Source organism: Heteronotia binoei, chromosome 10 (assembly GCF_032191835.1).
Source record: "Heteronotia binoei isolate CCM8104 ecotype False Entrance Well chromosome 10, APGP_CSIRO_Hbin_v1, whole genome shotgun sequence".
In the NCBI taxonomy this organism is placed as follows: domain Eukaryota; kingdom Metazoa; phylum Chordata; class Lepidosauria; order Squamata; family Gekkonidae; genus Heteronotia; species Heteronotia binoei.
This window is the reverse complement of record NC_083232.1, coordinates 12,948,981-12,972,329: the sequence shown is the minus strand read 5'-3', so window position 1 is coordinate 12,972,329 and position 23,349 is coordinate 12,948,981. Positions and strand designations below refer to the sequence as shown.

Below are 23,349 nucleotides of genomic sequence, written 5' to 3'. Positions count from 1 at the left end.
GTAGATCTTTGTGCTGTGGAGGCAGCTGCTGCCAAAGCAATGTTAAAAAAATATATATATGCACAGCCAATCAAGTCTCCAGTGGCCAGTCGAAAGCCTTGCTGGGCAAAAGCCTCACCTGACCCCGCCCACTTCCTAAAAACACTTGGTGGGCACCAGAAAAGGTGTTGGTGGGCACCGTGGTGTTCAAGGCACCAAGTTGGGAATTCCGGAGCTAGAGTAATCCAAAATGTGTTTCATGCCTGGTTGGGAGCTTTTCCCGTCATGTTGCTGGAGAAGTCTCCCCTGCCCAGCAATTTCTGAATCAATATGAACTGAAACCGGAACGAGATCCTCACCTGACAACTGTGGGAAAGACTTCTGCAGAGAAGACGTAGGTGGTTGAAAAGGAGGCCCCAAGTGAGGCCTTTCCGATAACAGCCAGCACAGTTACGGCAACAGGGACAGCTGGACAAAGACAGACCACAGGGAAAGAAATTAGAGATAAACCACAATTGCCTTCCTGAAAAGCTGCCACCATTTCACAAGGATTTGGCACAAAAGTACTTCCACATAGCCAATGAGCCGTATACCTGCAGAACAAATATAACCTTCTGGTCTTTGCTGCTTGCCCAGAGAACAAAAACAGGGAAGATGTCGAACACCTGAAAGGCTGGGATAGAACACTAATCCAGGGGTGGCCAAGGGTAGCTCTCCAGATGTTTTTTGCCTACAACTCCCATCAGCCCCAGCCATTGGCCATGCTGGCTGGGGCTAATGGGAGTTGTAGGCAAAAAACATCTGGAGAGCTACCCTTGGCCACCCCTGCACTGATCGATTTGGTCAGCCTGGTTCTGTCCCCTGCTGCCAAGCTGGGATTTACCAAGAGCAGGAAGAAGAAGAAGACTGCACACTTATACCCCGCCCTTCTCTCTGAATCAGAGACTCAGAGCGGCTTACAATCTCCTATATCTTCTCCCCCCACAACAGACACCATGTGAGGTGGATGGGACTGAGAGAGCTCTGACAGAAGCTGCCCTTTCAAGGACAACTCCTGTAAGAGCTATGACTGACCCAAGGCCATTCCAGCAGCTGCAAGTGGAGAATCAAAGGAAGGAGGGCCTGTGCTGCATCACTGGTAACGTGGTGATACTACTTCCAGCATGTACAGGAAGTGACATCGCATTGGTGACATCGCAGTGACATTCTGGCACTTGGGCAAAAACTCTATTGCAGAAGCCATTTCTACCATAAAGTTTTTGCCCAATGCCAGCGGTTTCTGATTGGCTGCTGGAGATTTGATGGGCTGTGCAGATTTGAGAATAAAAGCTTGTTCGCCGTTAAGGTTTCTCAAGAGTCCCATGGGAAACCAACTGGCAGCTTCAGGGCAGTGGGACCTGGGGGGGCCTCCAGAATTACAGCTCATCACCACACTACAAAGATCAGTTCTCTTGGAGAAAATGGCTGCTTTGGAGATAAGTTAGGCTGAAAAAGTCGCCGGCAAACCCCCGCAACCAGCAAGTCCTTGGGACCAGTTGGCACCACGCCAGGGCATTGACAGCATTACCAATAAAAACAAGAAGTGACATCAGAAGATACTCTATAACTCCCCCCCTCCTAGAGCATCTTTGACATCATTTCCAGTTTTTAGAAGAGGAGTAGGAGGAGATTTGATTTATACCCCACCTTTTACTGCCTGAAGGAGTCTCAAAGCAGCTTACAATCTCCTTTACCTTCCCTCCCCCCAAAGGTAGGTGAGGTAGGTGGAGCTGAGAGAGCTCTGACAGAAACTGCTCTTGAGCGAAACAGGTCACAACAGCAGGTGCATACGGAGGAGTGGGGAATCAAACCTGGTTCTCCCAGATAAGAGTCTTCTGACTGACCCAAGGTCACATCTGCAGGTGCATGTGAAGGAGTGGGGAATCGAACCCGGTTCTCCCAGATAAGAGTCAGCACACTTAACCACTACACCAAATACTGGTTAACCATTACACCAAACTGGCTCTGGCTCCAGAGGGGCTGTTTTTTGAGGTAGAGGCACCAAAACTTCAGCATAACAACTGGTGTCTTTCCTCAAAACACTCCCCAAGTTTCAAAAATATTGGCCCAATTCTATGAGCCCCCAAACAAGATGCCCCTAGCCTCCATTATTTCCTACGGAGGGATGGCATTTAAAAGGAGCCCAGTCCCTTTAAATGTGATGGCCAGAACTCCTTTTGGAGTTCAATCATGCTTGCCACACCCCTGCCATTGGCTCCACCCACCAAAGTCTCCTGACTCCAGCCCCAAAGTCCCCAGGTGTTTCTTGAGTCGGACTTGGCAACCCTACCCACTCCTCTAGCCATTATCACCACACATTCCTATTGGACTTCATCTGCCAAATTTGTACTTTGTGCAAAGAGTGACTGTACTTTTGGGGATAGCAGGGATGATCAGGCATACGATGCCTGCCAGGAGAAGCCAACCAGCCTGGCACTTCTTCCTCCCCAGCCGCTCCATCAGGAAGATACAGGAGGCCCGGGCTGGTAGTTCAACGGCTCCAAACACCAGCTGGGTCCTGTAGATGTCCAGGCCGAAATCTCCAACTTGGAGGCTCACTCCATAGTACACCAAACTGTCCACAAACCTGAGAGGGAAGCAAAATGCAGTGTGGGTCTGAGTTCATTTTTTAATGTATTCTGCAGCTTTTTTGTTTTTGTTTTTTTAAAAAAGCTAACAGGAACTCATTTACGTATTAGACCATACCCCCTGATGGCACCATTGTTTCACACGGGACCTCTTTGTGGAGAAAGCCCAGCAGGAACTCATTTGCATATTAGACCACACCCCCTGATGGCACCATTGTTTCACACAGGACTTCTTTGTGGAGGAAGCCCAGCAGGAGCTCATTTGCATATTAGGCCACACCCCCTGATGGCACCATTGTTTCACGCGGGGTCTCTTTGTGGGGGGAGCCCAGCAGGAACTCATTTGCATATTAGGCCACACCCCCTGATGGTGCCATTGTTCCGCGCAGGATTTCTTTGTGGAGAGAGCCCAGCAGGAACTCATTTGCATATTAGACCACGCCCCCTGATGGCGCCATTGTTTTACATGGGGCCTCTTTGTGGAGAAAGCCCAGCAGGAACTCATTTGCATATTAGACCACACCGCCTGATGGCACCATTGTTTCACACGGGACCTCTGTGGGAAAAGTCCAGCAGGAACTCATTTGCATATTAGACCACACCCCCTGATGGTGCCCTTGTTTCACACGGGACCTCTGTGGGAAAAGCCCAGCAGGAACTCATTTGCATATTAGGCCACACCCTCCTGAATTTAAATTTGCTGTGTCCTTCATACAACTGAACCCTAATTTATCACAACTATTCTGTATTCTGATTGTCTGAAACTCTCCAAGGTCTCAGGTAAGAAGGGCCTTTACCAACAAAAGGTATTACTTCTTCACCAAAGGGTGATTAACGTGTGGAATTCACTGCCGCAGGAGGTGGTGGCAGCTACAGGCATAGCCAGCTTCAAAAGGGGCTTAGATAAACATATGGAGCAGAGGTCCATCAGTGGCTCTTAGCCACAGCTTATCATCGGAACTCTCTGTCTGGGGCAGCGATGCTCTGTATTCTTGGTGCTTGGGGGGCAATAATGTGAGGACTTCTAGTGTCCTGGCCCCACTGATGGACTTCCTGATTGCGTCTGGGTTTTTTGGCCACTGTGTGACACACAGTGTTGGACTGGATGGGCCACTGGCCTGATCCAACATGGCTCCTCTTATGTTCTTCTGTGACTCAGAGTGTTGGACTGGATGGGCCATTGGCCTGATCCAGCATGGCTTCTCTTAAGTTCTTATGTGACACACAGTGTTGGACTGGATGGGCCATTGGCCTGATCCAACATGGCTTCTCTTATGTTCTTATGTGACACACAGTGTTGGACTGGATGGGCCATTGGCCTGATCCAACACGGCTTCTCTTATGTTCTTATGTGACACACAGTGTTGGACTGGATGGGCCATTGGCCTGATCCAACATGGCTTCTCTTATGTTCCTCTGTGACACAGAGTGTTGGACTGGATGGGCCATTGGCCTGATCCAACACGGCTTCTCTTATGTTCTTATGTGACACAGAGTGTTGGACTGGATGGGCCATTGGCCTGATCCAACATGGCTTCTCTTACGTTCTTATGTGACCCAGAGCGTTGGACTGGATGGGCCATTGGCCTGATCCAACATGGCTTCTCTTATGTTCTTATGTGACACACAGTGTTGGACTGGATGGGCCATTGGCCTGATCCAACATGGCTTCTCTTATGTCCTTATGTGACACACAGTGTTGGACTGGATGGGCCATTGGCCTGATCCAACATGGCTTCTCTTATGTTCTTATGTGACACACAGTGTTGGACTGGATGGGCCATTGGCCTGATCCAACATGGCTTCTCTTATGTTCCTCTGTGACACAGAGTGTTGGACTGGATGGGCCATTGGCCTGATCCAACACGGCTTCTCTTATGTTCTTATGTGACACACAGTGTTGGACTGGATGGGCCATTGGCCTGATCCAACATGGCTTCTCTTAAGTTCTTATGTGACACACAGTGTTGGACTGGATGGGCCATTGGCCTGATCCAACATGGCTTCTCTTATGTTCTTAACACCTCCCGCCACGGACTCTTAAACTGGAACCAAGGTACTGCCCCATATAATAAAATGCAAAAAGGAAATGCTGGGTATGGCAAAACACTAATTTCCAGCACAGATGGGCTCCAAGAGTTTGGAGTTCTGTTATGCCATTAACATTTACAGTGCTGCATAATCCCCGTGTGACCATCTTCTTGGCTCTCTAAGACATTTCTTGGATTTTTATTTATTTTTTTTGCATGAAGCGGAAAAAACTGTTCAACAGGATGCAGCAGAAACTGCTCCACATCATAAGAGACCACTCTTCTCCCAACTTATGCACGTTTGCGGGCTGAAGTTAGGGATATAGTTCATTAAGGCCTTTTTATTAAGCCCATAAGAGTTAGAAGCAGGGACAGATAAGAGACTCGAGACAAACCTTTCACACATAATGTGGTTTCAATCCACCTCACCAACCATTTGCAAGGGGGCTTTGCCATTTTAAGAAGACTAGATTTATACCCCACCCTTCTCTCTGAATCAGAGAGGCTTACAATCTCCTATATCTTCTCCCCCACAACAGACACCCTGGGTGGGGCTGAGAGGCCTCTCACAGCAGCTGCCCTTTCAAGGACAACTCCTGCCATAGCTATGGCTGACCCAAGGCCATCCCAGCAGGTGCAAGTGGAGGAGTGGGGAATCAAACCCATTCTCCCAGATAAGAGTCCGCATACTTAACCACTACACCAAACTGGCTCCCACAGTAAAAACCAGTTGCAAAGTGAACACATATGAAGCTGCCTTATACTGAATCAGACCCTCTGTCAATCAAAGTCAGTACTGTCTACTCAGACTGGCAGCAGCTCTCCAGGGTCTCAAGCTGAGGTTTTTCACGCCTATTTGGTCTGGACCCTTTTTAGTTGGGAGATGCCGGGGATTGAACTTGGGACCTTCTGCTTACGAAGCAGATGCTCTACCACTGAGCCACAGCCTCATTCATGGCTCTCCAGGGTCTCCAGCTGAGGTTTTTCATGCCTACTTGCCTGGATCCTTTTCAATTGGAGATGCCGGGGATTGAACCTGGGATCTTCTGCTTACCAAGCAGATGCTCTACCACTGAGCCACAGCCCCATTCATGTCTCTCCAGGGTCTCCAGCTGAAGTTTTTCACGCCTACTTGCCTGGGCCCTTTTCAGTTGGAGATGCCGGGGATTGAACCTGGAACCTTCTGCTTACCAAGCAGATGTTCTACCACTGAGCCGCAGCCCCATTCATGGCTCTCCAGGGTCTCCAGCTGAGGTTTTTCACGCCTATTTGCCTGGACCCTTTTTAGTTGAAGATGCTGGGGATTAAACCCGGGACCTTCTGCTTACCAAGCAGAAGCTCTACCACTGAGCCACCGTCCCTCCCCGAGTGTACTGAAAGTGCATTGTTTAGTATGTGAAGTACCCCAACAACCACCAACCCTAAATCAGACTTTTCCCTGCAGCCACTGTGGCCGGACCTGCCTGTCCCGCATTGGTCTTGTCAGCCACCAGCGAGCCTGCAGCAGACGTGGACTACTGCACCTTTCTTAAATCTTCGTTCGCGAAGCCAAGCCGAGAGAGAGAGAGAGAAGTACCCCAAGAACAATAATGGTAGCAGCCCTTCCTCACATCAAATAGAAAGTGCATCTGTGTTTTTAGGGCTACTGATTTAGCGCAGTTTGGACAGCTTACCAGATCCAGGCCATAATCAAAATTGGTTTCCTTAGGTGTGCCTTCCTAAAAAGATCCAGGATATTTCCAGATGTGGCCTTCTTTTCAGGAGCCAGCTTCCGGTTATACAAAATGAGAAAGAGAACAATGTCAGCCAGAATCTAAAGCAGGGGTGACCAAACTGTGGCTCAGGAGCCACATGTGGCTCTTTCACACATATTGTGTGGCTCTCAAAGCCCCACTGCTGTCTCAGCCAGCTTGGAAAAGGCATTTCTCTCTTTAAATCACTTCTCCAAGCCAAGCCAGCTGGCAGCTTGGAGAATGCATTTATAATTAATTGCTTTCTTTCCACCTCTTCCCTCCCACCCATCCATCCATCCATCCACCCACCCACCCACCCACCCATCCATCCATCCATCCATCCATCCATCCATCCATCCATCCATCCATCCATCCATCCAGGGATCACTTTGTAGAAAAACAGGTGGTGGAGCTCATCCAGGAATTGTTATGCAACTGCACATACTATTCAATGGACAAGGAGGTGGAACTCTCAGAAAGGTTCAGGAGCTGTGCTTCTGTGAGCTCCCACTGAATCCAAGGTCTCTATCTATCTACCCATCCATCCATCCATCCATCCACCCATCCATCCATCCATCTCTCCCTCCCTCCCTTCCTTCCTTCCTTCCTTCCTTCCTTCCTTCCTTCCTTCCTTCCTTCCTTCCTTCCTTCCTTCCTTCCTTCCTCCCTCCCTCCCTCCCTCCCTCCCTTCCTTCCTTCCTTCCTCCCTCCCTCCCTCCCTCCCTCCCTTCCACCCTCCGATGTTCATGCCTTGTGGCTCTCAAACATCTGACATTTTATGTGGCTCTTACATTAAGCAAGTTTGGCCATCCCTGCCCTAGAGATTTGGGTGGGCAGAATCTAGGAAGAGAGAGGTTTGGAGAGGAGAAGGACTTATGTGGGGCATCATGCCATAGAGGCCTCCCTCCACCACAGCCGGTTTCTCCTGGGGAACGGAACTCTGCTGCCTGGAGGTCACCACTTGTAATAGCGGGAAAACTCCATGCACCACCTGGAGGTTGGCAACCCTATTTGGAGATCAGTCATAATTCCAGGAGATCTCCAGGCCCCACCTCAAGGTTAGGCAACCAAAAAAGAGTCTCATGGGATGTGGAGCTGGAGAACAAGCAAAAAGCACCGTGTGCAGAAGACTCCTGAAGCAAAATAGAAGAAGACCACCACAGATTTATACCCCGCCCTTCTCTCTAAATCAGAGTCTCAGAGGCTTACAATCTCCTTTATCTTCTTCCCCCACAACAGATCCCCTGTGAGGTGGCTGGGGCTGAGAGAGATCTTACAGCACCTGTCCTTTCAAAGACAACTCCTACGAGAGCTATGGCTGACCCAAGGCCATTCCAGCAGCTGCAAGTAGAGGAGTGGGGAATCAAACCCGGTTCTCCCAGGTAAGAGTCCACCCACTTAACCACTATGGCTGACCCAAGGCCATTCCAGCAGCTGCAAGTAGAGGAGTGGGGAATCAAACCCGGTTCTCCCAGGTAAGAGTCCACACACTTAACCACTACACCCAACTGGTTCTCTTAAAGAATAAACACTTAAAGAAGTACAACTCAATAAACATTCAAGTTGTGAAATGTCTCCTTAACCAGTTCCGTAGGGCTTGTAAAACCGCCCTCTTCCAACTGGCTTTCTAAGGTGGAATCTTGGTAATGACATCCAGCCATCCTTATATATGTACTGAACTGTAGCACCATTAATTTATATTGGTTTTAACTTATTTACTCAATTTAAACTCATGAATTTGTAATTTAACTGTATTTTAACTGTATTTTATTGTATTAATTGTATTTTATTGTAATATCATGGTATATGTACCATGTCTTGTGAGCCGCCCTGAGCCTGCCTTGGCGGGGAGGGCGGGATATAAATAAAAATGTATTATTATTATTAATTCATTGAATGTGACTTGCGTCAATAAAGAGGTGTGGAACTTCAGTCCATAATATGCATTATAAGTTCATGACTGCAAGTGGAACCGCTTCAATACATAAGCAGCACCTATAAAAACACACAGCAACAGGCAAAGTCGGTCTACTTCCCTGTTTTGCCGTAAGTTTTGTAATTCATGGAGGAATAAGAGTGAAGCGTTGTATGCGAATGGAAGCGAATTGTACTGATTGAACAAGCTACGGCTTAGACAAAGCTTACAGCAAAACAGGGAAGTAGACCGGTTTTGCCTGTCGCTTTGCGGTTTTGGGGGTGCTGTTTATGCGCTGAAGTGGTTCCACTTTACAGTCACCCCACGTGAACTTATGATGCATATGACGGATTGAAGTTCCACACCTCTTTATTGACGCAAGTCACATTCAGTGAATTAATACACTTTGAGACATTTCACAACTTGAACGTTTATTGAGCAGGGCCGGATTAACAATTAGGCCAACTAGGCACTGACCCAGGGGCCCCCACAACTTTGGGGGGCCCCAGGCTGGCTCCCCACCCCCAGCCCCACACCAGTTTTCTCCCTGATTGCAACCCTCCCAGCCTGCATGTCCAGCCACCAACTGAGCTGCTCTTTGCCTGACTTGCCTGGAAATGCTTCTGGGCTCCATTGTTCAAACCCCCTGCAACCTGGAAATCTAGCAGACACGTTCTGAACCTTATTGGTCTTCTGTGAATGTATTGTAAAGAGTGGGTTCCAGTGATAAATAAGCCTCCAAACTGAAGAAAGACGGATGAAACGTCTTGATTATCCAGAACGGACGTCTTTGGAAGAGCTTCCTTTAGTTCTATGAACTAAATACTGGAATATTGTTACTCCTTTCTGATTGGAAAGACTGTTTTTGAACTGTCTTCTGTGAATGTCTTTTTGCTACATGCTATGGCTATTGGAAGTCCTCTGTGCAAGCTTGATCAGAATCCCACTGACCTCTACATCACACTGTCTTGTTCCTTAAAATGTATGAGGTCTCTTAATCTACACAACTTGCCTGGTGCGGCTGCTGCTGGCGTCCTTGCCAAGTTTGTCTCTCTCTGCCTCTCCCCTGCAGCTTTGTCAAAGGGGCTTTTGAGAAGGTACCTGCTGCAGTGGGGGCTGTGGGTGGTGGGGTGGGTGCTCCAACTCTGAGATAATTTGCAAGCCTCCCCCCCCCCTCCCTGAGATTTTGACTGCCTAGGGGCCTCCACAGGGTTTCATCAGGCACTGTTCTTGAGTTGCATAGAACATGAGAGAAGCCATGTTGGATCAGGCCAATGGCCCATCCAGTCCAACACTCTGTGTCACACAGTGGCCAATATATATATACTCTGTGGCTAATAGCCTTTGATGAACCTCTGCTCCATATTTTTATCCAATCCCCTATTGAAGCTGGCTATGCTCGTAGCCGCCACCACCTCCTGTGGCAGTGAGCTCCACATGTTAATCACCCTTTGGGTGAAGAAGGACTTCCTTTTATCCGTTCTAACCTGACTGCTCAGCAATTTCATTGCATGCCCACGAGTTCTCATATTGTGAGAAAGAGAGAAAAGTACTTCTTTCTCTACTTTCTCATCCCACGCATAAGTGTTTATTTTGCTTCAGGAGTCTGCTGCCCACAGTGCTTTTGGCTTGTTCTCCAGCCCCACCTGGAGGCTGGCAAACCTACGAGAATTAGAAATCTCAGCCTTTTGACACCTTGTTGAGGAATTCTTCTGAGACGCTTCGGTTGTTGATCGAGGCTGCCCTTCGAATGATCTTTTTGGCTTCCTCTATCTTCCCTCTTGTCAGGAGCCATCGAGCAGAACTGGGAAGGACCCTGCAAAGGATGGGGGGATATCATGAAGTGCCACAAGGAAACTTAGGTAGACCAGGGGTGTGGTCACACCTCACATTAAAAGATGGCGTGCAGTGCTCCAGTTTGAACCGCTGAATATTGATTCAACGCAGGGCTGATCAAATGAGCATCTAAGAATGCGACTCGTCCCGATATCGTCCTGTTGTTGAACAATCAGACACATGGAATGCTATCGTGGTCTTTTCCTGGAGCATGCGCACAACCGATCAAGCAGATTCAAAGTTGTCTCGCTCTCGTTCGGTTGCTGAGCAATCATATGGTGATCCCCGCTGTGGCGTTTTCACGAAATGTGCACCCAAATGTTGGGAGGTGGGGAATCAAACATTGCTTCAAAGGGAGAGGGGAGTTCCTGAAATTAATTTTGCCTCTTCAAACTAGGGGACTGCCAGGAACTACTTTTCCGAAAATGGGCAGTGACAACGATATCTGGAAATCCTCCACATTGAAAAAGATCCCCCCCACCACTTTTCTTTCACTCACGTGGATTCCGTGTTGCTCGGAGAAGCAGAAGCCTCACCTCAGATTCCCGATGATCTGGTTGTGCGCATGCCTCCTGGGACTTTTTTTTAAAAAAAAAGTTGGGAGGGGTAGAAGGCGGATGCCAACATCCCGAGGGGCAGTATCCTGCATGAGATGTCCAAACAGGAAAAATCTGAATGTGTGCCGCTTCTGCAGAAAAGGACCGGACCGGACTTTCTCCAGTGTCTAAACATCAAAACCGGGATGCTTATGAGTTGCATTCAAGGGACAGATGTGGTTATCTGGAAATGCTAATAAAATCCGAATGGGAACTGTGGGTAAGACGGAGCTAAAGGCGCATGTGAACACACCCCAGGAGAGGGCAAGCAGTATCCTGCATGGGCTGTCCAAACAGGAAAAACCCAAATGTGTGCCACTTCTGCGGAAAAGGACCGGACTTTCTCTTATGAATAAACAATTTTATTAGTAACATATGGTAGTAGAACTATAACTACAACTTATAAAAAGCTTAATATATATTAAGAAAAAGACCATCATTCTACCCCACATCTTACTTTCTCCCACCCCTCCCCCAATTACTTGACCCCCGCCAGTGTTATTTTCTTTAAAAAAACAGATATTAAAGGTACCCTTAACTATCAAGAAAAAAAACGAAACAAAAAAGAAACATAGGGAAGAAGAACCCCCTTCAAGAGTTATATTGTTATCTTAAAAATCTTAATCCTCAAAAATTGTCCAATGTCCTTTTATTTTCCACTCTTTCTCTACATATCTTCTGAATTTCTTCCACTCTTGGTTAAAAAGTTCTAAATCACAGTCTCTTAATTTTCTTGTTAATTTGTCCATTTCACTCCATGACATAACTTTCATAATCCAGTCCCATTTTTCTGGTATTTTTTCTTGCTTCCACAACTGCGCATACAATGTCCTAGCAGCTGAGAGCAAGTACCATATTAATGTTCTATCTTCTTTTGGAAATTTTTCCATTTGTAATCCCAGCAGAAAAGTCTCTGCCTCTTTATTGAATTCATATCCCAGGATCTTAGATATCTCTTGTTGAATCATTTGCCAAAACATTTTAGCTCTTTCACAAGTCCACCACATATGGTAGAAAGAACCTTCATGCTTTTTACATTTCCAGCACCTATCTGGCATCTTATTGTTCATCTTTGCTAATTTTTTTGGAGTCATATACCATCTATACATCATCTTAAAACAGTTCTCTTTAATACTATGACATGTTGCGAGTTTCATGGAATTTTTCCACAGATATTCCCAAGATTCCATCTTTATTTCTTTATTTACATTAATTGCCCATTTTATCATTTGAGATTTCACTACTTCATCTTCTGTAGCCCATTGTAAAAGTAATTTGTACACTTTTGAAATTAATTTCTCATTATCTCCAAGCAGAACTCTTTCCATTTCTGTTTGTTCTTTCCTTATTCCTTCAGCTTTGATATCATTCTCCATCAAACTTTTTATTTGTTGCATTTGAAACCAATCATATTTATAGTTTAGTTCTTCTGCAGTTTTCAATTCTATTTTCCCGCTTTGTATTTTTAGTAACTGGTTGTATGATAGTTGTTTTTCCTTGACTGTTTTGGCCGTTAACTTTATCACTTCAGCCGGCACTATCCATAAAGGTCTCCTCTCATCACCATATTTCTTGTACTTTATCCACACATTTAATAAGCTACTCCTTATATAATGGTGAGAGAAAAGACCGTCCATCTTCTTTTTTTCATAGTACAAATATGCATGCCAGCCGAATTTTTTTCCATGGCCTTCTAACATTAGAAGTTTTTTATTTAATAACGTTATCCATTCTTTTAACCATACTAAACAAATTGCTTCATGATACAGTTTCAAATCTGGTAATTGGAATCCACCTCTCTCTTTCGCATCTATCAGGACTTTCATTTTAATTCTAGATTTCCTCCCGGCCCACACGAATTCCAAAATTTTTCTTCGCCATTTATCAAATTGCTTAGCATCTTTCACAATGGGGATGGTTTGAAACAGATACATAATCCTTGGTAAAATATTCATTTTTACTGCAGCTATTCTACCCAACAGTGACAAATTGAGCTTGTTCCACTTTAGCATATCTTCTTCTATTTTACGCCATAGCTTTTCATAATTGTTCTTAAACAAATCAATATTTTTCATTGTTATCTCTACCCCTAGGTATTTTACCTTAGAGGTAACTTCACAACCCGTTAGTCTTTGTAGTTCTTGTTGTCTATTTTTCTGCATATTCTTACATAAGATTTTTGATTTTTCTTTGTTTATATAAAGTCCCGCCAACTCCCCAAACTCTTGTATTCTCATTAACAACAAAGGTGTAACTTGTAAAGGATTTTCATTTATAAACATTATATCATCTGCAAATGCTCTGTATTTATAGGTAAATCCTTTTATTTGTAGTCCTTCTAAATCTTTTTCTTCTTGAATCTGCATTAGTAAAATTTCAAGAGTCATTATAAACAGCAATGGCGAAAGCGGGCAGCCTTGTCTGGTACCTTTACTAATTTTCATTTCATCTGTAAGATCTGCGTTGATGCACAGCCTTGCACTTTGTTCAGAATATATTGCCTTTATCATTCTTATAAAACTTTCTCCAAGCTCCATTTTTTCCATCACTGCAAACATAAAGTCCCAATTTAAATTGTCAAATGCTTTTTCTGCATCCGCAAAGAATAGCGCTACTTCCTTTTCTGGATGTCTTTCATAATATTCTACAATATTTACAACAGTTCTAATATTGTCTCTTATTTGTCTTTTGGGAAGAAAACCGGCTTGGTCCTCTTTTATAAAATTTATCAAATATTGCTTAAGACGTTCTGCCAGAATTCTTGTAAATATTTTATAATCATTGTTCAAAAGTGAAATTGGTCTGTAATTTTTCACATTTGTAACATCTCTTTCTTCTTTAGGTATCAAAGAAATAACAGCTTCTTTCCATGTATTTGGTACCTTCCCTTTGACTCTTATTGCATTCATCAGCTTCTGTAATTTTGGTATTAATTCATCTTTAAACATTTTAAAATACTTGGCTGTATAACCGTCTGGCCCGGGAGCTTTATCATTTTTCATCACGTTGATTGCTGCCTCAATTTCTATTTTTTCAATTGGGTCATTCAAAATTTTTCTCATATTCTCAGTTAATGGCTCAATTTTTATTTTCTGTAGATATTCATCTATCTTTTTTCTCTTTACTTCAGCACCTTTAAACAGCTTGGCATAATACTTAAAAAATTCTCTTTTTATTCCCTCTTGAGTAACTACGTCTCTTTCATCTATCACAATTCTATTAATTATTTTATTTTCCCTCTTTTTTTTCAGCTGCCACGCCAAGTATTTCCCCGTCTTATTTGCTCCTTCAAACGATTTTTGCTGGAGCCTTTTCAAATTCCATTCTACTTCTTTGTTTAATAAATGTCTTAGTTGCGTTTGCAATATTGAAATTTCCCTTAGAATTTTCTTTTTCCCTGGTCTTTTCCTCAGCTCTCTTTCTTTTTTCTTTATTTCATTTTGAATATCCAGTAGTTGTTTTTCTTTTTCCCTTTTATCTTTATTGTTCAAAGTAATCAGCAACCCTCTCATTACTGCTTTATAAGCATCCCAGACCGTCTGAAAATCGATATCTTCTTTATCATTCACTTGGAAAAATTCTTTAGTTTCTTTTCCTAGGAAAGTCACTGTTTCTTTGTTCTGTAGCAAGTCTTCATTCAATCTCCATCTTCTCAATCTTTTGGACAGTTTTGTAATCCACATTATTGGGTTATGGTCAGTGCCAATTTTAGGCAAAATCTCTATCTTTCTTGTTATGAGGCCTAAATCTCTGGTTCCCCATAGCATGTCAATTCTAGAAAATGTCTTATGTCTTGCAGAAAAAAAAGTATAGTCCCGCACTTCAGGGTTAAACTTTCTCCATATGTCCTCCAAATTTTCCTGTTTTACTAATTCAAAAAAAGACTTTGGCCATTTTCCTTCTTTTCCACTATTTTTTTCCCCTCCGGATCTATCCAATGAGTTCTCAACTGTTCCATTAAAATCTCCCATTAAGAGTATTTGATCGTAGGTCAACTCATCTAGTTGTTGTGTAATGTCTTTAAAAAAAACATCTTTTGCACCATTAGGTGCATATAGTCCCAATAACAGCGTTTTTTTCCCATTTGATGTTATTTCCACTGCTACAAATCTTCCATCCTTATCTTTAAATACCAATTTTGGCTCCAGGTCTTGTTTAATATAAAAAACTACTCCCCTTTTTTTCTGGTCAGCTAACGAAAAAAATTCCCTTCCCAATTGTTTGTTCCATAAAAATTTATAATCCTTTTGTTTAATGTGGACTTCTTGCAAACAAATTATATTACAATTTTGCTTTTTAATCCAATGAAAAGTTGCCCTTCTTTTTTGTGGTGAATTTAGTCCATTAACATTCCAAGACAATAGTTTGTAATCCATCATGGTGCAAATTCTTTATTTTCTTCAAAAAATCTCCTCAGTTCTCGGGCATTTGTGATCGTGACTCTCTTCCCCTGAAGTTCAAAGCTCACACCCTCGGGGATTATCCATCTATACCTTGTGCCATTGTCTTTCAATTTTTCTGTCAACTTTTTATATGTTCTCCTGTCATTTATCACTTCTTTCGGTAGCTCCTTCATAATTCTCACTCTGCTACCTCTTACTATCAATGATTGTTCAAAGTTTCTCTTCATAATCCTTCCCACCATTTCCTTTGTCATGAATCTTACAACCACATCTCTTGGTAAGTTATTTTTTTTGGCATATAACGAGTTGACTCTATACATGTGATCATACATGCTTTTAGTCTTATCAGGGTCTTCTTCTAAGAATTCTGCGATTATGTTTGTTATATATCCTTTCAAATCATCATTCTCTTCCTCAGGTACTCCTCTCAAACGTAGCTGATTTTCCATTAATTTGCAGTCGTGAATCGTCACTTTTTCTTGTACTTTCAGCAAGGTGGTATCATGTGTTTTAACTTTCTCCTCCACCTCCTGTACTTTCTTGTCTATTTTCCCAATTTGGTTTTTGAGGTCATCCACTTCTTTTTTAATCACTGTAGTAAGTTCTTCCTTCAACTCTTCCATCATTTTCTTAACTCCTTTCATAATCCTGGCTTCCATAGCCTCCATTTGGTCTTGCATTTTTTCTAATGAAAGGGTTCTTGTTCGGAGCTGCCTGGGCTCTGACATTTAAGCAAAGAGCAAGGGGGATGCAATTAAAATACCAAAAATTTCCGTCGCACAATTTGCAAGTTTGACTACCAAGTTCAGAAGGTCTAAATTTTCTCTCTCAATTAAACTTTGTTCTGTTTTCTTCTGAGCTTCCCAGGCCCAGATATAAATTTTTGAAGAATTTTTCCCCTTTAAAAAAATGACGAAATTTTTGACCTCACCAATTTAAAATCTGACAGTCAGGTTCAATAGAGCAGGGCTTGCCCTTTCCAGCAAGCCCAATTTCGCTGGTTTCTGAGCCCCCAAAGCAAAGATATTTAACAAAAAAGTCTTTAAAAAATCCAAAATGGCGGCCGCGATTTTTTCTCCTTTTAAAGATTTTTTTCCCCTTTTAAAATCACCCCAGGAGCCCACCAATAATGTAGTCAATAGTTCTTATCTTCTTACCCTTTTCCCTGTCGTTTCTGTCACTTTTTAAAGTCCCAAATCTTTTTAAAACGATGTTTTAAATTGGACCTCCCAGCAATGGCTGCCGATGTTTCTCTATGATGTAGAGTAGGCTTTTTTCTTTACTGCTTCCTGTCTCTGTCACCTTCAACCTTATAGATTGCTTGACGCACTTCCTGTCTTGCTCAGTAGAGTTAGAGGACTGTTCCAGTATATTCCTGCGCAGTATGGTTGTTTACATTCCACAAATCGTAAGTAGACACAACAATGATTTCTCTTCAATTTTTAGCAGTTTTTAACACTGTCTTTTATGTCAAAATAGTCCAAACTTCACCCTTCCCTTCTTCTACTTGCAAGTTTTATATTTTCCCCTTATTTCCACCTTTAAAACGTCTCTTTAGTCTGTAAATAGCTCCGGAGTGAAAGAAGAGTTTCTGTACCTTTTTTCCTCTGTTTATCCAAGTTCCACTGGTCTTCCAAGACTTTAGTTGTTTAAAAATGTCCCAGAAGGTTAGGATCGTGACGAGCTTATGCCAAATCCATGGCTCTGAGAGATCTTGCAGACGATAATTTTGCAAACTTCTGAGACTCCTCAAAGCCTCAAAGGACCCTTCTCCAAAGCTCCTTTTCAGCCAAGGTAAATCTCTTCTAAAGTTTTTAGTGCAAGTCTTGGACCTTTCTCTCACTGAGAAAGGTAGGCAGTGGGCTTTGGTTTGCCCTCCACTACCCCGAACAAGACCTTCAGCTTGCTCCCGTTACGAGAGACAACTCAGCTCGCCATTTTCCTCCCCGGACTTTCTCCAGTGTCTAATAACCCCAACATCAAAACCGGGGCAAGTCGGGATGCTTATGAGTTGCATTCGAGGGACAGATGTGGTTATCTGGAAATGCTAATAAAATCCGAATGGGAACTGTGGGTAAGACGGAGCTAAAGGCGCATGTGAACGCACCCCAGGAGAGGGAGAGCAGGAAGGGGTGAGCCATTGCTTGGCTTTCGTGGCCCTTTCTTGCATGCCCGGGGGAATGCTGATTGCCACTTTGGGGTCAGAAAAGACTTTTCCTCCAGGAAAGGATTGAGTATTAACCCTAAAATTAACCCACTTCCCATATTTGCACGCGCTCACCATATGTAGAAGAAGAGACATAACGCAGGGGCGGAGCCAACGATCTGGTACAGCCTCCAGTCCCGAATGCCGTACGCCAAGCCGGCCAGGGTCATCTGCCCCATTGCATTGCAACAGTGAGTAACGATCATCGCCAGGGGGCGATAGGAAGCCCCAACCCACTCAGAACCTAGAAGGGTACAGAGACAGTCAAACTCTTAAAAGACAAAGATACAGGGCAGGCGGCGTTCACCCTGGCAGACCAACTCTCTGACTAGGGTTGTCAATCCCCAGGTGGGGGCAGGGAAATGTCTGCTGGGCACTCCATTGTTCCCTATGGAGACCGATTCCCCTAGGGCATAATGGAGAATTGATCAGCAGGTATCTGGGGCTCTGGAGGGGCTGTTTTTTGAGGTAGAGGCACCAAATCTGCAGCATAGAATCCAGTGCCTCTCCCCAAAATACCTTCCATGTTTCAAAAGGATTAGACCAGAGTGTCCAATTCTATGAGCCCTCAAAGAAGGTGCCCCTATCCTTCGTCATTCCCAATGGAGGGAAGGCATTGAAAAGGTGTGCAGTCCCTTTAAATGTGATGGCCAGAACTCCCTTTTGGAGTTCACTTATGCTTGTCACAACCTTGCTCCCGGTTCCACCCCAAAGTCTCCTGGCTCCACCCCCAAAGTCTCCTGGCTCCACCCCCCAAAGTTTCCTGGCTCCACCCCAAAGTCTCCTGGCTCCACCCCCAAAGTCCTCAGATATTTCTTGAATTGGACTTGGCAACCCTATCTCTGCCTCAGCGTAAGGCAGTTTAATGTGTTCTACATGGAACAGTCCCTGTCACCTTCCTAATAGGGTTGCTGTGATTATAAATGGGGAGTGGAGAATCAATAGAGTTGCCAAGTCCAATTCAAGAAATATCTGGGGACTTTGGGGGTGGAGCCAGGAGACTTTGGGGGTGGAGCCAGGAGACACTGGGGGCGGAGCCAGGAGCAAGGGTATGACAAGCATAATTGAACTCCAAGGGAGTTCTGGCCATCACATTTAAAGGGACAGCACACCTTTTAGAATGCCTTCCTTCCATAGAAAATGGGCACCTTCTTTTGGGGCTCATAGAATTGGACCCCCTGGTCCAATCGTTTTGAAACTTGGAAGGTATCTTGGGGAGAGGCACTAGATGCTATACTGAAAATTTGGCGCCTCTACCCCAAAAAACAGCCCCCCCAGAGCCCCTGACACCCGCGGATCAATTCCCCATAATTCCCTATGGGAATCGTTCCTGGAGGTGCATAATGGCTATGGGGGTGGAGCTTCCCCCGCCGGCCAGCTGGCTGGGGGAGGGGGGAAGCCTGTAAAACCAGGGGATCCCACGCTGAGACCTGGGGATTGGGAAGCCTAAGAATCAAGCATCTTTGGAGGAGAGAGGGGAACAAAATGCAGGGCTCTTTTTGCAGCAGGAACTCCTTTGCATATTAAATCACACACCACTTATGTAGCCTGTTAAGTACTGGGTTCGATGCACTGATATTCAAACAGGAACATGCTTTATTAATAACTCTGGGACAAGACAAAATGGCGGGGCCGCGACCCCGCTTATATTCATGCACAGGAACCACCCGCCAGATCCCCTACCAAATTACAACAGTCAGGGGTTGTTTTGTAGAAAAATAGGTGGCGGAGCTCAGTAGCATAACTCATTAGCATATGCCCCCCCCAGCCAAAAGCAACCCGATGCAAGAAAGGAGAGCCCTAGGCAAGCGAGGCCTGCTTGGGCTGGCTAGAGATCCAGCCAGCCCAAGCAGGCCTCGTTCGCCTGGGGCTCTCCTGGGCCACCCCCGCCCCAGTCAAAAGGCCAGCAAGCCACCCACCACCCAAAATCACATAAAACGTGGAGAAAGGGTGACACAGGCTTCTCCAGCGGTTAATGAGGGCTGCTGGGGGCGTGGCAAAACCCCTGGTGGCTAGCTGGCTGGCTGCCTGCTCTCCTAATCCAGGGATTGTTATGCAGCTGCACCTACTATTCATTGGACAAAGTAGGTGGGGAGGAAGAGGGGGAACCCTCAGAAAGGTTCGGGAGCTGCGCTGAATCAGGCCTGATGACAGTTAAGCTTCGCACCAAATAGGGTTGCCAATCCCCAGGTGGGGGCAGGGGATCCCCCGGTTTGGAGGGCCCCCCCCCACTTCAGGGTCATCAGAAAGTGGGGGGAGGGGAGGGAAATGCCTGCTGGGAATTCTATCATTCCCTATGGAGATTTGTTCCCATACAAAATCATGGAGAATTGATCTGCAGATATCTGGGGCTCTGGGGGGGGGGCTGTGTTTTGAGGTAGAGGCACCAAATTTTCAGTATAGCATCTAGTGCCTCTCCCCAAAATACCCCCCAAGTTTCAAAAGGATTGGACCTTGGGGTCCAATTCTTTGAGCCCCAAAAGAAGGTGCCCCTATCCTTCATTTTTTCCTATGGAAGGAAGGCATTGAAAAGGTGTGCCGTCCCTTTAAATGTGATGGCCAGAACTCCCTTTGGAGTTCAATTATGCTTGCCACAGCCTTGATCTTGGCTCCACCCCTAATGTCTCCTGGCCCCACCCCCAAAGTCTCTTGGTTCCACCCCCAAAGTTCCCAGATATTTCTTGAATTGGACTTTGCAACCCTAGCGCCAAACCTGCTCATTGGTCCCATTTAGAGTCCAGGTCTCTAATTTAGCAAAGAGTCTCTAGTGCCCTGCTACTGCCGGGCACACAAAAACTTCCTGCCAAACACAGAACTCAGTACATAACACAGCCAATCCTTCTGGAGCTTACAGTAGGCCCTGTACGAAGAGCCCTGTAAGCTCTTGGAGGATTAGCTACATCAGGGAGATGTGGCCTAATATATGAAGGGGTTCCTGCTACAAAAAAAAAAAAAAGCCCTGTTGAGATGTATAGAAAGAACCTTTAGGGCCAGTGTCTGAATAATTTCAAGGCAAACCAAAATAGCTTATTTCTTTATTCTACAAATCCATCAGATGCTACCCTGAAGAATCAGCAGAATGCAGTACTTATCCTTGCAGGAATTGCTGGGCACTGCCCCTGCTTCACCAAGCTCCATAAACTTATTTACAAGGCTCTACCCCTAACCGCTTAATTCCAGGGCCTCTGAAGAGGTGGTGACCCTGGTTTCTACACATTCCCCCCACACACACCGAAAATGGTACCATAATATCCAAATGAAGGAGGATTCTTCACCTCATCCAGGGGTGGAATTCTAGCAGGAGCTCCTTTGCACATTAAGCCACACCTCCTGATGTAGCCAATCCTCCAAGAGCTTACAAGGCTATTTTTTGTAAGCTCTTGGAGGGTTGGCTACATCAGAGGGTGTGGCCTAATATGCAAAGCAGCGCCTGCTAGAATTCCACCCCTGACCTCATTTCATAGAAAGCTCCCCCTTTACATTTTAACATTCCTCTTTTCAGATAACAGGTATAACCTGAAAGCATATATATTAGGGGTGTGGAAAAATGCAGTCCTTGAGCCAAAAAAATTACGCAATTCTTTCAGGTCATTACAGTGGTTTCCCAGAACAGTATCAGGATTCCAAGATTCTTAGCAAATCAAAACTATTCTCCCTGCGGGCCAAAAATTCTACGTTGTTTTCAAGTTCCGTTGCTTAGCAAGCCAGCAGCAGCTTGTTGTGTTGTTCTTTGATTCCACTTGTTTTCCTGGCCAGTTGCATCCTTCCTACCAATCAGATCCTAGCAAGGGAGGGGCACAGTCTAGCACTCCCAACCAATCACCTTTGCTGCCTGTCATTTCCTGCCATAGACGTCTATAGAGAGGTGAACGTATGCAGGAAGTGAGTCACTTCTAGAGTTGCCAGGTCTGCGTTGGAAAATACTTGGAGACTTTGGGGGTGGATCTGGGAGAGGGCAGGGGCCTCAGCATGGTACAATGCCATAGAGTCCACTCTTGAAAGCAGCCATTTTCTCTAGGGGAGCTGATCTCTGCCAGCTGGAGATCAGCTGTGAAAGCAGGAGATCTCCAGCCCCCCCCCACACACACACACACACACACCAACCCCTTGGGAAACAAAATGAGATTCACAGTAGGCACTGCCTCTGTGGAAAAACTGTTCACACTATTCTCTTAAAGTACTAACAAAACTGGTATTATTCCAAACATACAGAACTTCAAAACACAGAGCACAAAACAGAAGGTCGGACATCACAATAGCTCCAGTTACAGTTCAGTGTGTAAATAACACAAAAATATTTCTTCCTCTTCCTTAGGCTCCGGTAATTCAGCAAAAAAAAAAACTTCCAAAAGGACACCGGTCCTGATCCACTCTCAAATGCAGTTCAAAAACTTTTCTTTGTGTAAAAAAAAGGTAAAGGTAGTCCCCTGTGCAAGCACCAGTCGTTTCCGACTCTGGGGTGACGTTGCTTTCACAATGTTTTCACGGCAGACTTGTTACGGGGTGGTTTGCCATCGCCTTCCCCAGTCATCTACACTTACCCCCAGCAAGCTGGGTACTCATTTGACCGACCTCGGAAGGATGGAAGGCTGAGTCAACCTGGAGCCGGCTACCTGAACCAGCTTCCGCCGGGATCGAACTCAGGTCATGAGCAGAGGGCTCTGACTGCAGTACTGCAGCTTTATTTATTTATATTGGGATTTATATTGGGATTTACCACTTTACCACTCTGCGCCACGGGGCTCTTTGTGTAGCTAATAGCTAAACGGGCTTGGAATCTATTGAAAAAGTAAGAGTTTGGATCTGAAAAAAGCCTTGTCTTCAATACAGAGCTCAGAGGAAGCTTTTGGCAAAAAACGCAATTGGAAAAGTTCCAGAAATGCCTGTGTTAGTACTTTAAGAGAATAGCGTGAACAGCTTTTTCACGGCGGCAGTACCAGGGCTTTTTTTGAGCAGGAACGCAGTCCCGGCTGGCTTGGTGTCAGGGGGTGTGGCTTAATATGCAAATGAGTTCCTGCTGGGCTTTTTCCTGCAAAAAGCTCCTCGCACAACAATGGTGCCATTACGGGTGTGGCCTAATATGCAAATGAGTTCCTGCTGGGCTTTTACTGCAAAAGGCCTTCGCACAACAATGGTGACATTAGGAGGTGTATGCAAATGAGTTCCTGCTGGGCTTTTTCTACCAAAAAAGCCCTGGAGTCCCTGTCTCTCCTCCCCACCTGGAAGTTGGCAACCTTGGTTACTTTTGGGGGTGTGGTAAAATGGAGCTCTTTTGTTGTGTGTGCTCGAAATTTGGCAGGTTTTGGAGAGGAGTGAAGACTGCGTTCAACACAATTTATGTGCCATTATCCTTAATATCTGCTGCCCTAGACCCTGGAATTGACTGCCCATTGAAAAGAATGGTGACTGCGGTGAATGGGTACAGAAAATGGTCCCAGAACTTCAGAACCCCAAGATAATATATGGATTTCTAACCCAGACCTGTAATACTCTACCCAGGGGTGGAATTCTAGGGGAGGGACGGTGGCTCAGTGATAGAGCATAAGCAGATGGTCCCAGGTTCAATCCCCGGCATCTCCAACTAAAAAAGAGTCCAGGCAAGGAGGCATGAAAAACCTCAGATTGAGACCCTGGAGAGCCGCTGCCAGTCTGAGTAGATAATACTGACTTTGATGGACCCAGGGTCTGATTCAGTATAAGGCAGCTTCGTATGTTCATATGTAGGAGCTCCTTTGCATATTAGGCCACACACCCCTGATGTAGCCAATCCTCCAAGAGCTTACAAGCCTCTTTTTTGTAAGCTCTTGAAGGATTGACTACATCAGGGGGTGTGTTCTAATGCCAGTTTGGTGTAGTGGTTAAGTGTGCAGACTCTTATCTGGGAGAACCGGGTTTGATTCCCCACTCCTCCACTTGCACCTGCTAGCATGGCCTTGGGTCAGCCATAGCTCTGGCAGAGGTTGTCCTTGAAAGGGCAGCTGCTGTGAGAGCCCTCTCCAGCCCCACCCACCTCACAGGGTGTCT

The 23,349-nt window shown here is 45.2% G+C and overlaps 1 protein-coding gene across 1 annotated transcript in view; it reads right to left on the bottom strand.

Moving 5' to 3' along the window:
• The window catches only part of LOC132578239 (solute carrier family 22 member 13-like), a 45,091-nt gene that overhangs the window by 8,564 nt on the left and 13,178 nt on the right, over positions 1–23,349 (bottom strand). The window contains exons 4-8 of the mRNA XM_060248150.1: positions 17,401–17,569; positions 9,980–10,100; positions 6,310–6,404; positions 2,391–2,605; positions 339–447 (exon numbers count right to left, since the gene is read on the bottom strand). Of these exons, the coding sequence (XP_060104133.1) occupies positions 339–447; positions 2,391–2,605; positions 6,310–6,404; positions 9,980–10,100; positions 17,401–17,569 (709 nt within the window). The remainder of the gene's footprint in view (positions 1–338; positions 448–2,390; positions 2,606–6,309; positions 6,405–9,979; positions 10,101–17,400; positions 17,570–23,349) is intronic.